This window comes from Phacochoerus africanus, chromosome 16 (assembly GCF_016906955.1).
Source record: "Phacochoerus africanus isolate WHEZ1 chromosome 16, ROS_Pafr_v1, whole genome shotgun sequence".
Classification (NCBI taxonomy): domain Eukaryota; kingdom Metazoa; phylum Chordata; class Mammalia; order Artiodactyla; family Suidae; genus Phacochoerus; species Phacochoerus africanus.
In genome coordinates this window covers 42,306,159-42,321,779 of record NC_062559.1, presented here as the reverse complement: position 1 = coordinate 42,321,779, position 15,621 = coordinate 42,306,159, and the positions used below count along the sequence as shown (strand labels likewise).

Here is a 15,621-nt window from a genome sequence, read left to right as displayed (position 1 = left end):
ACCACGAGCAAGGTTTATATGTTTAAGAATATAGATATACTAGTTGACGTCTTAAGTGACTGTCCGATGATCAAGTTACATGTGTTTAGGCTTTGTTTTTATCCTTAATGACTATTTTGTTGTTGTTATATGTTGGGATTTTTGAGCTTATATGAGTTTTGTATTTGCCTTTTCATTTTAAGTACCCCATGTGGTGACATGTACTTGGAAAGCTTAGTAGTTGTGATGGTTGAATTTTCTCAAACTCTTTGAATTAAAGACAAAAATAAGTATTCAAGAGAAGGACTAACTGAAGATCTGCTGAAACAAGCTTTTTCCCACTTTTAGTCTTATTCAAATAATAGGTTCTTAAGAGTCTTTGAAAATACTTTAGATGATGCTTTTGAAAAGTGTCTTAGGCATTGACAAGAAATGGAACTTGTCACCCATGTGATAGCAGTGCTGTTACTAAGTTTTATTCTGTGACCTAGACAGTGCCTGTCCTTTACTGAGTTTTCTTTGTTGGGTAGGAACCTGAACTGAGCACAAATGCCCACGTTCGTGGCCAGCTGCGGTGTGTGTTCAGCACAGCCATCCAGTGCCAGGTTGTGAGAGCAGTAGACAGTTCATGCCAAGAGAATACAGTTGTCCCTTAGTGTCCACTGGGGCTCGGTTCCAAGACCCTTGCAGATACCAAAATCCTTGGATGCTCAAGCCTCTTAAATAAAATGGCTTTGTATCTGCATAGACCCTGTGCACCTCCTTCCATATACTTTAAGTCATCTCTAGGTTACTTAAAACACCTACTGCAATGTAAATGCTACGTAAATAGTGACCAGTATGTGGAAAATTTAAGTTTGACATTTTGGAACTTTCTGGAAATTTTTTTTTTCCTGAATATTTTTGATTCACACTTGGTTGCATCCACAGATGTGGAACCCAAGGATACAGAGGGCTGCCTGTGTTCAGCTTTGTTATTGCCGAGCCACAGCAGGAACTCTGTATTCTTGGCTGCGTTTGGTATCACTTGAATACACCCTTCAGAATCTACCTGCCACTTTTCAGAAACCTTTTAGAGGGTGAATGTCAATAAAGCAATGCAATAGCTTTGTAGAGAAAGTTCCTTTTTCCTCTTTATTCGTCTGTCTTCTCTAAGTTTACATTTGTGTGGTCTCTCCTCTGACCTTTCCGTAAGGTAACTTCAGAGTTCATCCATTTGAATTAACAGATAGGCTACTAAAAAGAGGAGGAAACAGGCGAAATTGAGTAAATTCATGTTCCAGTTCGTTAATGCCTCCCTAATGTATAAAAATTGAGGCAGGGTTCGGTGTCACCACCATGAGTCTGGCACACTGGCATTCTTCTTAGTTCTTGCATTTTTCCTTGGTCTGTAAGTCCGGGTGTGGACAGATATCCATTCTGTTTGCCCTTTGGGGCCAATGGGATGTATTAGCCTCTATTCCTTTCCTCCTTCTTGTAGGGCATTGTATTCTCTTATTATTATTCTCAGTTTTTTTAGGGCCACTCATGGTAGCTACCTTTTTTTTGTCTTTTTAAGGGCCAAACCCACAGCATATGCAAGTTCCCAGGCTAGGGTTCAGAATTGGAGCTGCAGCTGCTGGCCTACACGACGGCCACAGCAACACCAGATCTGAGCCACATCTGCAACCTACACCGCAGCTCACAGCAATGCTGGATCCTTAACCTACTGAGCAGGGCCAGGCATCAAACCCACGTCCTCATGGATACCCGTTGGGTTTGTTATTGCTGAACCGCAACGGGAACTCCACACTCTCTTATTACTTTTCTTTTTCTTTCCTTTTTAATGGTTTAGAAAAATGCATATGCACATTGTGTTATTTTCCTGTAATTTCTCCTAAGGATCTCCTGGCGCAGGGTTCTGAACTTGAGTGACGTGGGCGCAGGACGTGCTGTCATACAACTAACTGCCCGGCTGAGTCCCCTCCCCACATGTGTCACCCTTTGCATCTTGGACACCTCATTCAGACCTGCCATCACCCAGCATCGTATTAACGTGTTCTTATTTTTGCTGCTCTTCTACTGTCATGTCGTACTGTCTGTTGTCTCCTCTCAGATGGCTTATCCCTTTGGTGAATCCTCGCTTCCCACCCGCTGCTGTTGACCTTATTTTTCTGTCTCCTATGTTGGTCTCTGAACCCTAAAGCGATTTTCAGGTGGCTAATTGGGTCATTCACCTATGAACTGTTGTTCCCTTTAGTAAAAACTGGTGAAATTCTTCCTCCTAATTATCTTCCATGCTGTTAAAAGGTTCTGAAAATTGTTTTCCTGTGTTTCTTCTCCACAAATTTCTTTTGAGGTGAGCACCAGATTAGATTTGTGGGTGCATATATTCTGTGTGGACTGTCAAAAGGGACCTTTCTTGACCCCTCAGCCCTCCGCGTGTAAGGTGATAGAAAGTTCTGGAGAGTGTGCTGTTGTGTGTGTCCTGTGGGATTCCAGAGGGTGAGTTCTGGTCATGGATGTGATTTGCGTGCAAGTATAGGGCTTTTCTGACTTAGCCATGCCCTTCTCTTTGGCAATTCTTAAAAGTGCACGGAGAGTAACAACTTTGCAGATGTGACTTCTTTGATTTGAGCCAAAGTTTTACCAACATAAATATATGGGGGCCAGGGGCGGGGCGGGGTGGGGGGGACCATTACAGTCATCCCTCGATATCCATGAGGGATTGGTTCCAGGATGCCTTGTGGATGCTAAAGACCCTAATAGAGAATCCCTGTGTTAATGGTTTCTGTCAGATTCATTTGGAATCCTGGTCACAAATTTGGAACAAATCTATCAGTTTGTCTAAGTTCACATTTTATTCTCATAACTAAATCTTAGGAAATTTTAGTTTATCCCACATTTACCATATGGCAAAATAAATCTGTCCAGGAAATAAAAAGACTGCCTTGTGTACATGTGTGAATTGTATTTTATAGGACTGTTACTGCCTGCTATATAAAACTATTCCCATTTCAAACACTTTTAAGTAAAAGTTGAGAGGAGGTCCTGTAACTGAATTATTCTTGAATATGTGGAAGAGTTACTGCCGATACGCATCACTTAGGAATGAACCTTATGTAAGTTGCACATGTTTTTCTGTTATGTCTTCTTAGGGCTGGATTGAAATTGTCGGATGTGCTGATCGTTCCTGTTATGACCTTTCTTGTCATGCAAGAGCCACCAAAGTCCCACTTGTAGCTGAGAAACCTCTGAAAGAGCCCATATCCTTTCTGGTCACTTCAGCAACTCAGGACCAAAGTGTAAAATCCACTTACCCAGTCAGATAAATGCAAGTCTACACCTTGTTCTACGGAAAAGCTGCGATGTTTGGGGTATTGTGATAGCACTCTATTTAAACCCCTTTATTTTACCCATGTCATTGCTCCTTTGCTAGTCTCTTTACTTGTAATCTGACATGTGCCTCTCAGTGTTTGGTCCTTGAAAGAAGCACATGCAGAAAAATGCTCTGAATGTCTTTCGGGATGGTGAACAGTTTTTCTCAGCCATTTCCCACACCTGCGTCTACATACATGCTCTTAAAATGTGCATGGTGAATACTTTATTAAAAGATGAGTGCCCTTTTATGGTGAATGAAATAATTTAGCTCATTTGATCTGTAAATCAGCAAAAGAGAAATTTCCTTCCTTTACCAGGCAGTGAGGTTGTGAGCTGATCTAAGGGCTAAGCCAGTGACAGGAAATAGATCCTGTTGTGTTGAGGCATTTGAGAAATGAGTAATTTGTTATCAGAGGTTATTATGTTGTGTGTCAGGTTATGTTGCTGATGAAATAATACGCCTTTATCTCACTATAACTTTGGAAAAAGTCTTTCTTGATGATGTTTCCATATTTTGAGTGCAGTTTGCCCGGATGATGTCATGGTCGTTGTTTCATGTGGCACTTGAAATTGGCATGGAGAGGATCTCAGAAACCAATGAGGAAGCAGTAGTTGTTTTAGGTCTATGGTGGCCGTTTCCTGCGATACTAAGGCAGTTCTGCAGTTTCATATTCCTTGACTGCTGCGTACAAGACAGTCAATGTTGTTCAGTTTGAACCCAATAAGGGAGCAATTGGTAAAGCATATAAGAAGGATGCAAAGCTGGTGATGGAGTACCTGGCCATTTGTGATGAATGTTACATTACAGAAATGGAGAAACTACTGAATGAAAAAGGGTAAGATTTAATATATGCGCTTCTACACAGCTTCCAGTCAGCTGTGTCATCTCTGCCAGGTTTTGAAACTTAGGGCGAGATAAGTTTCTTTAGAAATGTTTTGCAGGTAAGTACCACCTCTCGGGTATATTTAAGGGCTATGTTTGTCGAGATTTTGGCATGATAGCCTGGAAATTGATTCAAAATACACTATAAAGACCTTTTTCTTTTTCCCCCAATAGCTTTCTTAGAGCAGGAGTCTTGTCCAAGGTATCTACCGAGGAGGAGTTAGAAACTACATCCATCTCTCAAGTCAGTTCCCTTTTTTTGAGCTTTGGCATGGGCTGTGTAAAACTAATGGGCTGTGAACATACATGTAAAAGCAACAGAGAAGACGCTTTAAAGGGATTCAGCAAAGTCCAGCACTAAACAATATAAAATTTACTGTGTCTTGGCAAACAATAAAAAATCTCTTAACACATGAAAAAACATGAAAATGTGACCCATGACAAGGGAAAAAATTCAGTCACAAGAAATACCCAGAAGTGGCAAACACGATGGAAGGGTGTTAAGATGATTATTATTAATGTGCGTCATATGTTCAAGGATGTAAGAGAAAACGTGAATGTATGAGGTGAGAAATGGGAATGTATATAGAAAAAAATGCAAATGGAGCATCTAGAGGCCATATCTCAAGTGAAATAGTGTGTACATAGCCACAGTACCATAGAATGCAGTCTTTTAAAGTGCTAACAGACAAAAGTCCTGCACCCAGCAAATAGATCTTTCAAAAATGAAGAGAAAATGTTTTCAGACAAAATGCTCAGAGGCTACATTGCCAGCAGACCCTACATTGCAAGAAATGTTAAAGGAAGTTCTCCAGGCAGAAGTATGGAAATTTAGATCCACCCAAAGAAACTAAGAGCTCTAAAAATGATAAAATATGTGGATGAATACGAGTGACATTTTCTTTCTTTTTTTTTGAAAGGCAATAGGTTTTTTAAGATAGGACGCTTGTAAGAGATGCAAGCAGGCAGGCGCGGAAGCTCTCAAGTAACGTTTAATTTCTTTAACGTGACATCTCTTAATTCTTTAAAATATAATGGGGCGTTTAAAGAAAAAAATGATAACAGTGTGTTATGAAATGTGCAATGCATGGAAGTAAAATGTTTACCATCAGTAACCGTACGGATGGGACAAAGCATTGGGAATATGTGAGAATAGGTGTCCTGCATGAAGTGTTACATTACAACGTGGACATAGACTAGAAGGTAAAAAAGGACTAAAACTCTACGGCAATTACCTGGGGGAAAAAACCCCACCGAAACCAAAGGGGTTTATCTCTCTTAAACCGGTAAGAGAGATAAAATAGAATAATAAAAAATACTCCAAAAAAAGACAGGCAAGGAGGAAAAGCAAAGAATGGATGCGACAGATAGAAAATAACTTGTGAAATGATAGATTTCAACTCAATAATATTGATAGTTACATTAAATGTAATTATCTAAACACCGAAATTAAGATCCTTTACTTGTCAGACTGGTTAGAGAAAAATCAAGACCCAGTTAAATGCTGTTTACAGTAAACTGTATTGTAATACAAGCAGACCTCAGAGGTACTGTGGGTCTGGTTCCAAACACTGCAATAAAGTGAATATTGCAATAAAGCCAGTCACACAAATTTTTTTCGGTTTTCCAGTGCATGTAAAGGTTTGTTTACACTATACCATACTCTATCAAGTGTGCAGTAGCATTGTATCTTTAAAAAGATGTGTTCATACCTTAATTGAAAATACCTTATTGCTAAGAAGTTAAATAATGATGAAAAAGTTTGAAATATTGCAAGAATTACCAAAATGTGACTCCGAGATACGAGATGAGCAAATGCTGTTGGAAAAATAGCACTGATAGACTTAATGCTGTGTTGCCACACACCTTCAATTGCAAAAAAAAAAATCAGCATCTGTAAAGCCCAGTTAAGCAAACACAATAAAACAGGGTCTGCCTGTACACAAGTTCAAGAATCAAAAATTATTTCCCATGCAAACACTAATCAAAAAGGTGGTGTAGCTATATTAATATCAGACAAAGTAAACTTCAGAACAAGGAAAATTCCCGGGGACAAATTTGCATTTCATAAAGATAAAGGTATCCGTTTATTTATCAAGAGAGCATATCATTTTTAACTTTGTATGTAACTAAAACAAGCTCAAAATACATGACAGAACTGCAAGGGGAAGTGAACACATCCACAGTTACAATTGGAGATTTCTACACCCCTTGTCAGTGATTGGTGGAGCAAGTAGGAAGAAAAAAAACAATAGGAATTTGAAGATACAAACATTATTAGTCAACTTAATTGCCATTTACAGAATACCTAATAGCCAGAGAGTGTACGTTTTAAGTGCATTTGAAACATCTTTTATGTTACTTTTATACCCCTCTCCAGCTAGACATGATGTTTCCATTTTCAAAGTGTAGTTTATAAAAACAAAACACATGAGATTTGCATATGGCCTACAAATTCTGAAGTATTTCATAACTGGCCCTATGCGGAAAGTTTGCCAAACCCCTGTCATAGACCTTAGGCTGAGTGAAAGATTATATGTATGTGTATTTGTCAAAAAAACTCTCATAGGAGTTCCTGTCGTGGCTCAGCGGTAACAAACCCGACTGGTATCCATGAGGACTCGGTTTGGCCCCTGGCCTTGCTCAGTGGGTTGGGAATCCGTTGTTGCTGTGAGCTGTGGTGTAGCTCGCAGACTCGGCTTGGATCCTGCGTCGTTGTGGCTGTGGTGTAGGCTGGCAGCTATAGCTCCGATTCGACCCCTAGCCAGGGAACTTCCATATACTGTGGGTGCTGCCCTAAAAAGACCAAAAAAAAAAAAAAAAAAACACCAAACTATCATAAGATGAATGCTTTTAAGTTGAAAATATAATTATCCATTTCAGTAGGAAAGTTTTAAAACATTTCTCGTCTCCCAGAATTCATGTCTATTTATGCTGAAATAACATCACATCCCATTGATACTGTCATAGATTTCTAGTCAGATATCATTATCTATAAACGAGAGTTGTGGGGTTTTTAAAAATACATTCTCAAATAATGGCTGTCTCCTTGCTAATTTCAGCTTTTTATAGCTCTCACCTGCTCTGCACTTAGACTGTGCTCGCAGAGGACATATGATGTTGTTTACATAATAGAGTTTTAATGCACACATGCACAGACTTCAGAGGAGTAAAAATGGAGGAAATCAATGAAAACCTTTCATATGATACATGAGATTATCACTGCTAGAAACTAGCAAAATGCACTATACCATGGACCAGCCATAAAGCTTCAAGGACTCCCCCACTTGAGGGCTCTCTCTTCCCAACTGAGCTGCTTGGGAGATAAGACACATCCAAATTAACCTTCATAAGTGTGACATACCTTGTAAGCTGAGATACGGGTATTACATGAAGCACTTTAGAAAAGTGAATTCTCATGACCTGAAGTGGAATGGGCGTGGCTCAGGCTGTGAACATGGCAGCCAGTGATCTTGGAGAGAGAGTATTTTATGCTGAAATATCAAGCAGAATCATTAAACTTCTTTTAAGGTGATCTCCATCAACGTGAGCGTCAGAGTTTGTTTTGGAAACAGTTTCATGTGGGAGTTTAACATTTTTTTTCTGTAAGATGACAAACTGGTCATTTTTACATTTGTTGGAACAATAGTGAGAATCTTTCTACCAGAAGGCCTGTTTCTGACAGATTTTATTGTAATTATTCTAAAACTGAATCTTTTTTGGTGGCGGGGGGGGGGCCTCCCTGCTTCATATGGAGTTCCTGGGCCAGGGATCAGATCTGAGCCACAGTTGTGGGCTTTGGTCCAGCTGCGGCAACGCTGGATCCTTTAACCCAACTGTGCCTGGCTGGTGATTGAATCTGCTTCCTGATGCTGCAGAGACGCTGCTGATCCTGTTGTGCTGCAGTGGGAACTCCTAAAACTGAATTTTTAAAAAATTGTTTTTAATTTTACCTTGATCTCAAACCCAAAGGAATTTGGTCATTAAGTCATTTGTGAAATTTTATGAAACTAGCCACATTTTTGGGTGCCTCCCAGAATACTGTTTGATGCTGTTGTTAGAATAATAATTTGATATTCCTCATGAAGTAATTTAAATTTGACTATAGCTGTTATATCTGGAGAGTTGACCAAATTGTATTACTCTTAAAATGAAAAACAGCTTAGCAATCTGTAAAACTCCTTTAAATTAAGGCATGGGGATCCGTATTTCACTAACATATGATGTCTTTTGTTTCTTTGTAGGGAATTTACCATTGAGACTGAAGGGAAAACATTTCAATTAACAAAAGACATGGTCAATGTGAAGAGATTCCAGAAAACACTACATGGTACATTTGTAAAAATAATTAAGAAACAAACAAAAATCATTACTCCTTGAAGGTGTTTTTTTTTTTTTTTAAGTTTTATAGCATAACCATTTTATAGAAAATTTGAAGAAAAATAAACCCTTAACGCCACAAACCTAAAATTAATGAATATGTGTAAGGTATTCTCTTGGGCTTTAAAAAAAAAAATCATTGTACTCTTACTGAAGAATAATTTGTAACGCTTCCGTTAAATTTCCTATGACCTAAGGTACATGAGAAGAATATCTCTTTGATTAAAAACATCTTTTGTTTTTTTCTTTAAGGAAAAGTCCTTTTGTTTCTTAAGCAAAAGAAAGAGCTCACCCTTCTATCTTTTTTGGCAAATTAACATAGAAGTCATTTAGATTAGTGATCTTTCATGCTTTTTTTAAAATCCAAGGAGATGGTTATTTTTTTGGAGAACAAATTCTCTGGGTGGGGCAATGGGTATTTTGGAGAGTATTGGAAGTGGGCTGGTGGTTCCTGTGGCTGAACTGAAGGGCCTGGAAACTGAGAGCAGTGGGTACTTGAGTTGCTGCTGCCCGTGGCGAGAGCAGCCTCCGTTTCCATTTGTTTTTGGCCAGCCTCGTCGTGACCAGGCTGTGGTGAGCTGCAGAGCAGGACTCGGGGCTCCTTCTTCATGCTCTAGAGTTTTAAGCCTCCATCCTGGCAGCTGGCTCAGAGCTGCATTTCACCATCACTCAGATGCCACGAAAGGATGCACAGAAAATGCCTAGATTATTGTTCTAAAATGTTATTCTCCCTCATTATCACAGACCCAAGAAACTTCTCTATTCTTCTATGTATATGGGGTTTGGGTTCCAGTTATCTCATTTCCTCTGAAACCTAAGTTCTCCAAAGTTAGGGTCAGGTGTCTTAGACTTGAGCAGTGCTCAGCAGTGCTTCCTTTTAATAAGAGGTAATGATGATAACAATTCCTGTGTTTACTTACCACGGGTAAGGCTTAGGGGAAAAGCTCTGGGGCCCGTGGCACGTCTTTGAATGAGTGCTGGTCCCGAGCAAAACTCTTCTGACCCCAGAACCTTGGAAATGCAATGGCAGTAATGTGGCTCCCGGAAGGAGTTCTCATCAAGATCGCAAAATAAAACGTAAAACACAAATCACATTATACTTGTCGTATGTAGGAGTTATTCTTGTTAATTTTGCCAGCCGTGGCAGCAGATGTCTAATTCTAGCAGAGTCTTACAGAAGCTCTAGACGTTTTAAATGCTTTCTGCAGGTGATCGAGTGTAGCTGCTGCTGTTCCTAGCTTACCAACTGGGGCAGGATATGCTGGTATCTTGTTTCATTTTTATGCTATAGAAACAAAGAATTAAATGTGGTAAAAAAAATTTTCGCTCCTGTTTTCTCTTTAAAGGCATCGTGTTTCCTACCAGCAAATAGTTTTGGGGAATGTTCTGATTTCTTTGTCCTGAGGTACAGAATCAGCCACCAGCCATTTAGAATGGGGTTATTTTTAAGGCCAATACGAATTGTTTAGGGAGGCCCCGAGATGCATGAGACGGGGTTTGAGAGAGTGTTCCTGGGTTTCTGTGTCTCTTGCAGTTGAAGAAGTTGTCCCGAGTGTCATCGAGCCCTCCTTTGGCCTGGGCAGGATCATGTACACGGTATTTGAACATACATTCCACGTCCGCGAGGGAGATGAACAGAGAACGGTGAGCTGTCGCATACAGGGTGCTCACACTGTCATTTACTGCGGGAACAACTAGTGGTCATTTGCGGTAATGTTAACACCTTTGTTTAATTGTTTACAAAGCAAAGCGCTTTATCTCCTTGGCGCTTCGGGGTGCGTAAGTTATCCTAGATGCCATTGTTTTAGTTGCACCTGAGTTCTGAGATAGAACATGTTACTTTGGGGAAATTGTCTGTGTTGTCTCAGTGGCAGGAATGATACTTTCTGGATATACTCGCTTTTTCAGAAAATTGAGGGGGGCGATAGTTCATAGAATTTGGCCAAACCAAAAATCTGTATTTGTACATCGGTAAAGCATTAGAGGGAACCTTTTCAAACTGCATAAGGTTGTCTGGAGGTTTTTTGGAGTAAAGATGTAAAATTCCTTGGTTCTGTTCCAGAGATACTGATTCACTAGGTCAGAGACGCAGGGATCTGGTTTTAGGATTTGCCTCATAAGAGCCCCAGGCGGTTCCAGTGTGGGAGATTGGCAGATGATAAACTGAGCAGAGGTGTGTGAGGGAGTAGCCTTTCCTAGCATTCAAGCACTGCTAGGGATTAAGGTTTCTAAGTCTTCGTCCACTCGCTCAAGTTTTCTTTTTGGCTCTGATGCTTTTGAATCCCTGCTCCACACCTCCCACCTGTCTCTTCTCTTCTGCCTTACTTCACCTCTCTTACCTTGCCTCTGCCTGTGGAAATCAGACTCCTTTAATTTATAGCTTCAGGTTTCCAGGAAGCTCACTCAGAAGAAGAATGGCTAGAGAGGAGAGGCTGAAAGAAGCCTGACAGAGCAAAGAAGCATTCTTTACGTGCATGACCAGCTAAAGTTGAGTGTGTGCAGAATGGGACATCAGCTCTGGGGCTTTTCCTAGGGCATTTAATCTTAAAGGATGAACTGATGAGTTCCTGGCACAAGCATTTTAGAAAAGCCGCCATGTTCTTGGTAATAGGTAGCTAATAAAGCCACTCTTTTATTCTCTGCCCTGAAGTCACATCTTCATTTCCTGACATTTAAGGAGCAGCTTTTCATTCGTTAGCAGATAGTAAGAACCTGAGCCAGACCGCAGACATGCAAACATCAGAGCATGGTTCTTCCTGAGGAATGATGTCGTCTTAACTGGAGGATGCGTTCTTTTCAGATGTCAAATTTCCTTCAAGCCTTTTCTGCTTATTTTTCTAATAAAAAGGTTTTTAAAAAGGTCCTTTAGCTATTCCTTTGAATCTAACAGTATCGACATAGCTAGAGTTTTAATAGAAATTTCATAAGAGCTAAGCAAGAATAAATTAGTTACAGTATTTTATGAATTGCATAGATTCTAATCATGAAGAGAAATCTGATTAGGCTGCGAGAACGCCAAAAGCGTTTCTAAATTATTAACACATAGTCCCTTGATCCGTCTTTCTATAAATTTGATATAAAATCATTGCCAGTGAGATAACAAAAAATTATTTTTCTACAAAGGCAGGTCCCTGCGTCTCTCCCACATTAAATGGAGTGTCACAAAGAGAAGGAGAGGGGTGGAATTTGGGGTGTTCCGTGATTCAGACACCATGTTGGTGGAGTCTATGGTTTACTTACTTACTGTGGGATATTCTCCATGGCTTGGTATTTAAGGTTAATTAGGCTTTGGGGGCGAACCTGGAACCCATGTCATTCATTATTTTTACGGGACCTTTTCATTGAGTCCCATGTTGCCTTCAGTTGAACCTTTTGTACAACATTATTATTTTTTGTCTTTTGTCTTTTTGTCTTTTTTAGAGCTGCACCCGTAGCATTGGAGGTTCCCAGGCTAGGGGTTGAATCGGAACTATAGCTGCCGGCTACAGCCACAGCCACAGCAACACCAGATCCAAGCCGTGTCTGCGTTCTACACCACAGCTCATGGCAACCCTGGATCCTCAACCCACTGAGCAAGGCCAGGGATCCATCCCACAACCTCATGGTTCCTAGTTGGGTTTGTTTCCGCTGTGCCACATGGGAACTCCTGTACAATATTATTAAAGAACTATCTTTATCCCTCATTTCCAACCCAAAAAATAGACTGGTTTGCCTTCCACAGAATACCTTCGCTTTCTCTGATTTCTGAATAACTAGAAAGCTGTTTTAGGAGCAGTTTAGGAGGGCTGTACTTTTCATTGCCTGTATATAGAGCACTTTTGTTTTCTACTCTTTCTTTTGGACATGCCTTTGTGAGCTATTAAACTTTTGTTTTACTTAGTCACTGAGCCTCAGTGATCCTTCAGCCGTGCTGACTCTTACGGGACAGAACAGGAGTTTGTCTTTGGACACTACCACTTACTCGATGATTCGGGGGCAGGTTTTTTAGGAATCGCCGTAGAAAGAAGTGAGGCTTCTATGTAATACCAAAAATTCCCATCTCGGATGGTAACTTTCACAGGGCTTCCACATCATTTAACCTGTTTATAATAGACCTGCCAAGTAAGCAGAGCAGATGGAAGAGACCTGCTTTTTAGATGGAGAAACTGAAGTCCAGAGAGGTCGGATTCCCTGAGGTGGTCCAAATTCAGAGTTGAAAACCAGATCTCTCTTCTGATTCTCGTTCTGGTTATCCTGCTTTCTCTGTTTGGTCACATTGCTTTTCATACCATATTGTCTGGTCTTCTGATAGTGAAGTTTGGATATTAATGTTTGGATGTTTATATACTAACGTGTTTGGATTTCTTTCTCGTTGAACCGTCTAGTTCTTCAGTTTCCCTGCCGTCGTAGCTCCATTCAAATGTTCCGTCCTTCCACTGAGCCAGAACCAGGAGTTCATGCCATTTGTCAAGGAATTATGTGAGTAGATCCAGTTGGGTAATCTCCCTGGGAACCTGTCAAGTGGTCCTGAATTTTAGAAGTGTCTCTTTTTCAATAAAAATATATATTCAAAAAGAATACATCTAAATGGTTTTAGCCTCAGCTCTTATTTCTGAGAGAGAGAGAGAGGATGTTTGCTCAAATTGTTTCCTCCTAGCCTTTGAGTGAGTCCAGGTAGGACCCAAGAGTTAGATTTAAAGCATCCTTGCTTCTCTCGGTCCTGGTGGAGGGTGACAGCCCTAGTAGATCTACAGCCATTGGAGCCACGGCCTGGAAAGGGATCCTAGGGGTCATCTGGTGCAGCCCAGAGTTCAGAGCCGGGGAGTGGGAAGAGGTCAGGGAGCTGCTCGGCGTCACACAAGCCTCCTGGCCTTGGCTCTTGGTCTGATACTCACTCGAGGCCGAACAAGACGTAGGTGTGAGTGAGGGGTTGGGCACCAGCAGGGAGATAAACTTTGGGAAGTTTCTCTCTTGCTCCTGCAGCTTATTGCACTTTGGGGTTCACCCCTTTTGTAAGTTTCCTGAGCTCGCATGACATTGAGGTGACATCAGCCCTTTCTCCATTGTAATTTCTCTAACTATTTACTCTGGATAGCGGAAGCCTTGACCAGGCACGGTGTGTCTCACAAAGTAGACGATTCCTCTGGGTCTATCGGAAGACGCTATGCCAGGACTGATGAGATCGGCGTGGCTTTTGGCATCACCATTGACTTCGATACGGTGAACAAGACCCCTCACACGGCAACCCTGCGGGACCGAGACTCCATGCGGCAGATAAGAGCAGAGGTGGCTGCCTCCTGTTTGCATGTTTCATTTAGAAATGTGTATGGTTCCCTTCTGATTTGAAGAGGCTGTTGTGTTTATGCTCCCTTCCCTTTTTTTTTCTTTTTAATTTTGCTCATAAATTTGTATCAGACAGAACACAGACTCCTAAATCCCCTCGGTTTAATTATAAAAATATTCATGAATTTGGATCACTCTGAACTCATTCTCTGACAGTTTGCTTTTATAGCTATTTGTTTGTTTGGATAAGAGAAATACAGTCCCAAGTGGTGGTTGCCATAATTGTATTAGTTGGCTTTGGAGGGCTTTGACAGTTTTGTCTTTAAGTGTATGCATGTGTACGTATAAAGGTTTTCATGTTAATCTGTTCAAAACAGTGAATAATGTTTCAGTAGTTGACTTAACGGGAAAGGAATAATGGAGATGGGAAAAGTACAGGAGGGAGAGGAGAGTGGTCACTTTAATTGATAGTCGCCGACTAATTTATTTTGAATAGATTTTTATTTAGAGTGCCTGTCATATGCTCTGCTTCTCACAGAGAGTTAGCACTAGGGAAAACAAGTGAAAAACTGCTTTTTTCTAAAAGAGTTCATAGTCTACTTCAGAAGTCACAGATTTCTGGCTCGTCTGTTTACAAAACCATGGCTGCTCTGCACCCATGTCTCCATCGGCAGGGATTCTCCAAGGGTGGTCCCTGGACCAGCAGCGTCTGCATCACCTGAGAGCTTGTTAGAAAAGTGAAATCTTCACCCCACAGCTACTAAATCAGAAGCGGGGGGGCGGGGGGAGCTGTGGAAGGAGAGAGAGCAGGCAGAACTGCTTCAGCAAGCCCTCTAGATGATTCCAAGGGTCACTCAAATTTGAGAACCCCTCCTGTGCGGCAGCCAAGGCTCGGTTCTGGCTGGGGAGCAGCTGGCCCCCTTACCAGGGGCTCTCCAGTTTCCCAGCTCCCTTTGTTCATGTGACTTGACTGACCCCTGGTCTGAGAGTGAAATTTCACACATGAACTAAGTCCATGGGGCTTGGAGATGCGGAGTAACTAGGGAAGGCTCTGCTGGAGAAGCCAGTTATCCAAGAGCTGGCAGGCTTTCTGGGCTGGAGGAAGAGCGTGAACCCAGGCCTGGGAAGGAGGTGAGGGTGCTTCGGTAAAGAGGCTTCAGTGGGAGTCACAGGAAACCTACTGTAGGGACCAGTTTGTAGAGAGATCCTGTCATTGTGGAGACACTGACCTGGCTCTCTGTGTAGTGTCCCGAGTTCAGGGCGAAGCCTCATTGTGACAGTCTGATCAAGTTGGTTGACTCTGGGACTTCTCTTTGCTTTTACCCCAGGTCTCCGAACTGCCCAGCGTGGTCCGCGACCTGGCCAATGGCAGCATCACGTGGGCCGATGTAGAGGCCAGATATCCTCTCTTTGAAGGTCAAGAAACTGGGAAAAAAGAGACAATCGAAGAATGAGGACATTTTTGGCAACTTCTGGCCATTTTCGCTAATAAAAGAGTAACTCTTACCATGTCCACTTTACAAAAAAGCAGCATCGCAATTCCTCCCGGTGACTGCGTTTCATCCTCAGTGGCTGCCTGATCTTACTTCCACAATTAAAGTTGAAGGAATTCCAAACAAACCTGTAGTCCAGTTGCTCGTGGTTCGGCGTTTTCAGCAAAGCTGTTTCTCCTCCCTTTGTTTATACCCTCATGGCTTTATGTTAAACGCAATTAATATGTTTAAAAATTAACCTTACTCATAAAACCGTAAAATTCA

General features: G+C 41.3%; 1 protein-coding gene across 1 annotated transcript in view; it reads left to right on the top strand.

Annotated features, from left to right (window-relative positions):
- Window positions 1–15,621, top strand: part of GARS1 (glycyl-tRNA synthetase 1) — a 42,656-nt gene extending 27,035 nt beyond the window's left edge. The window contains 7 exon segments of the mRNA XM_047762968.1: window positions 3,117–3,224; window positions 4,030–4,175; window positions 8,467–8,552; window positions 10,137–10,246; window positions 12,967–13,060; window positions 13,677–13,867; window positions 15,193–15,621. Of these exon segments, the coding sequence (XP_047618924.1) occupies window positions 3,117–3,224; window positions 4,030–4,175; window positions 8,467–8,552; window positions 10,137–10,246; window positions 12,967–13,060; window positions 13,677–13,867; window positions 15,193–15,318 (861 nt within the window). The 3' untranslated portion in view covers window positions 15,319–15,621.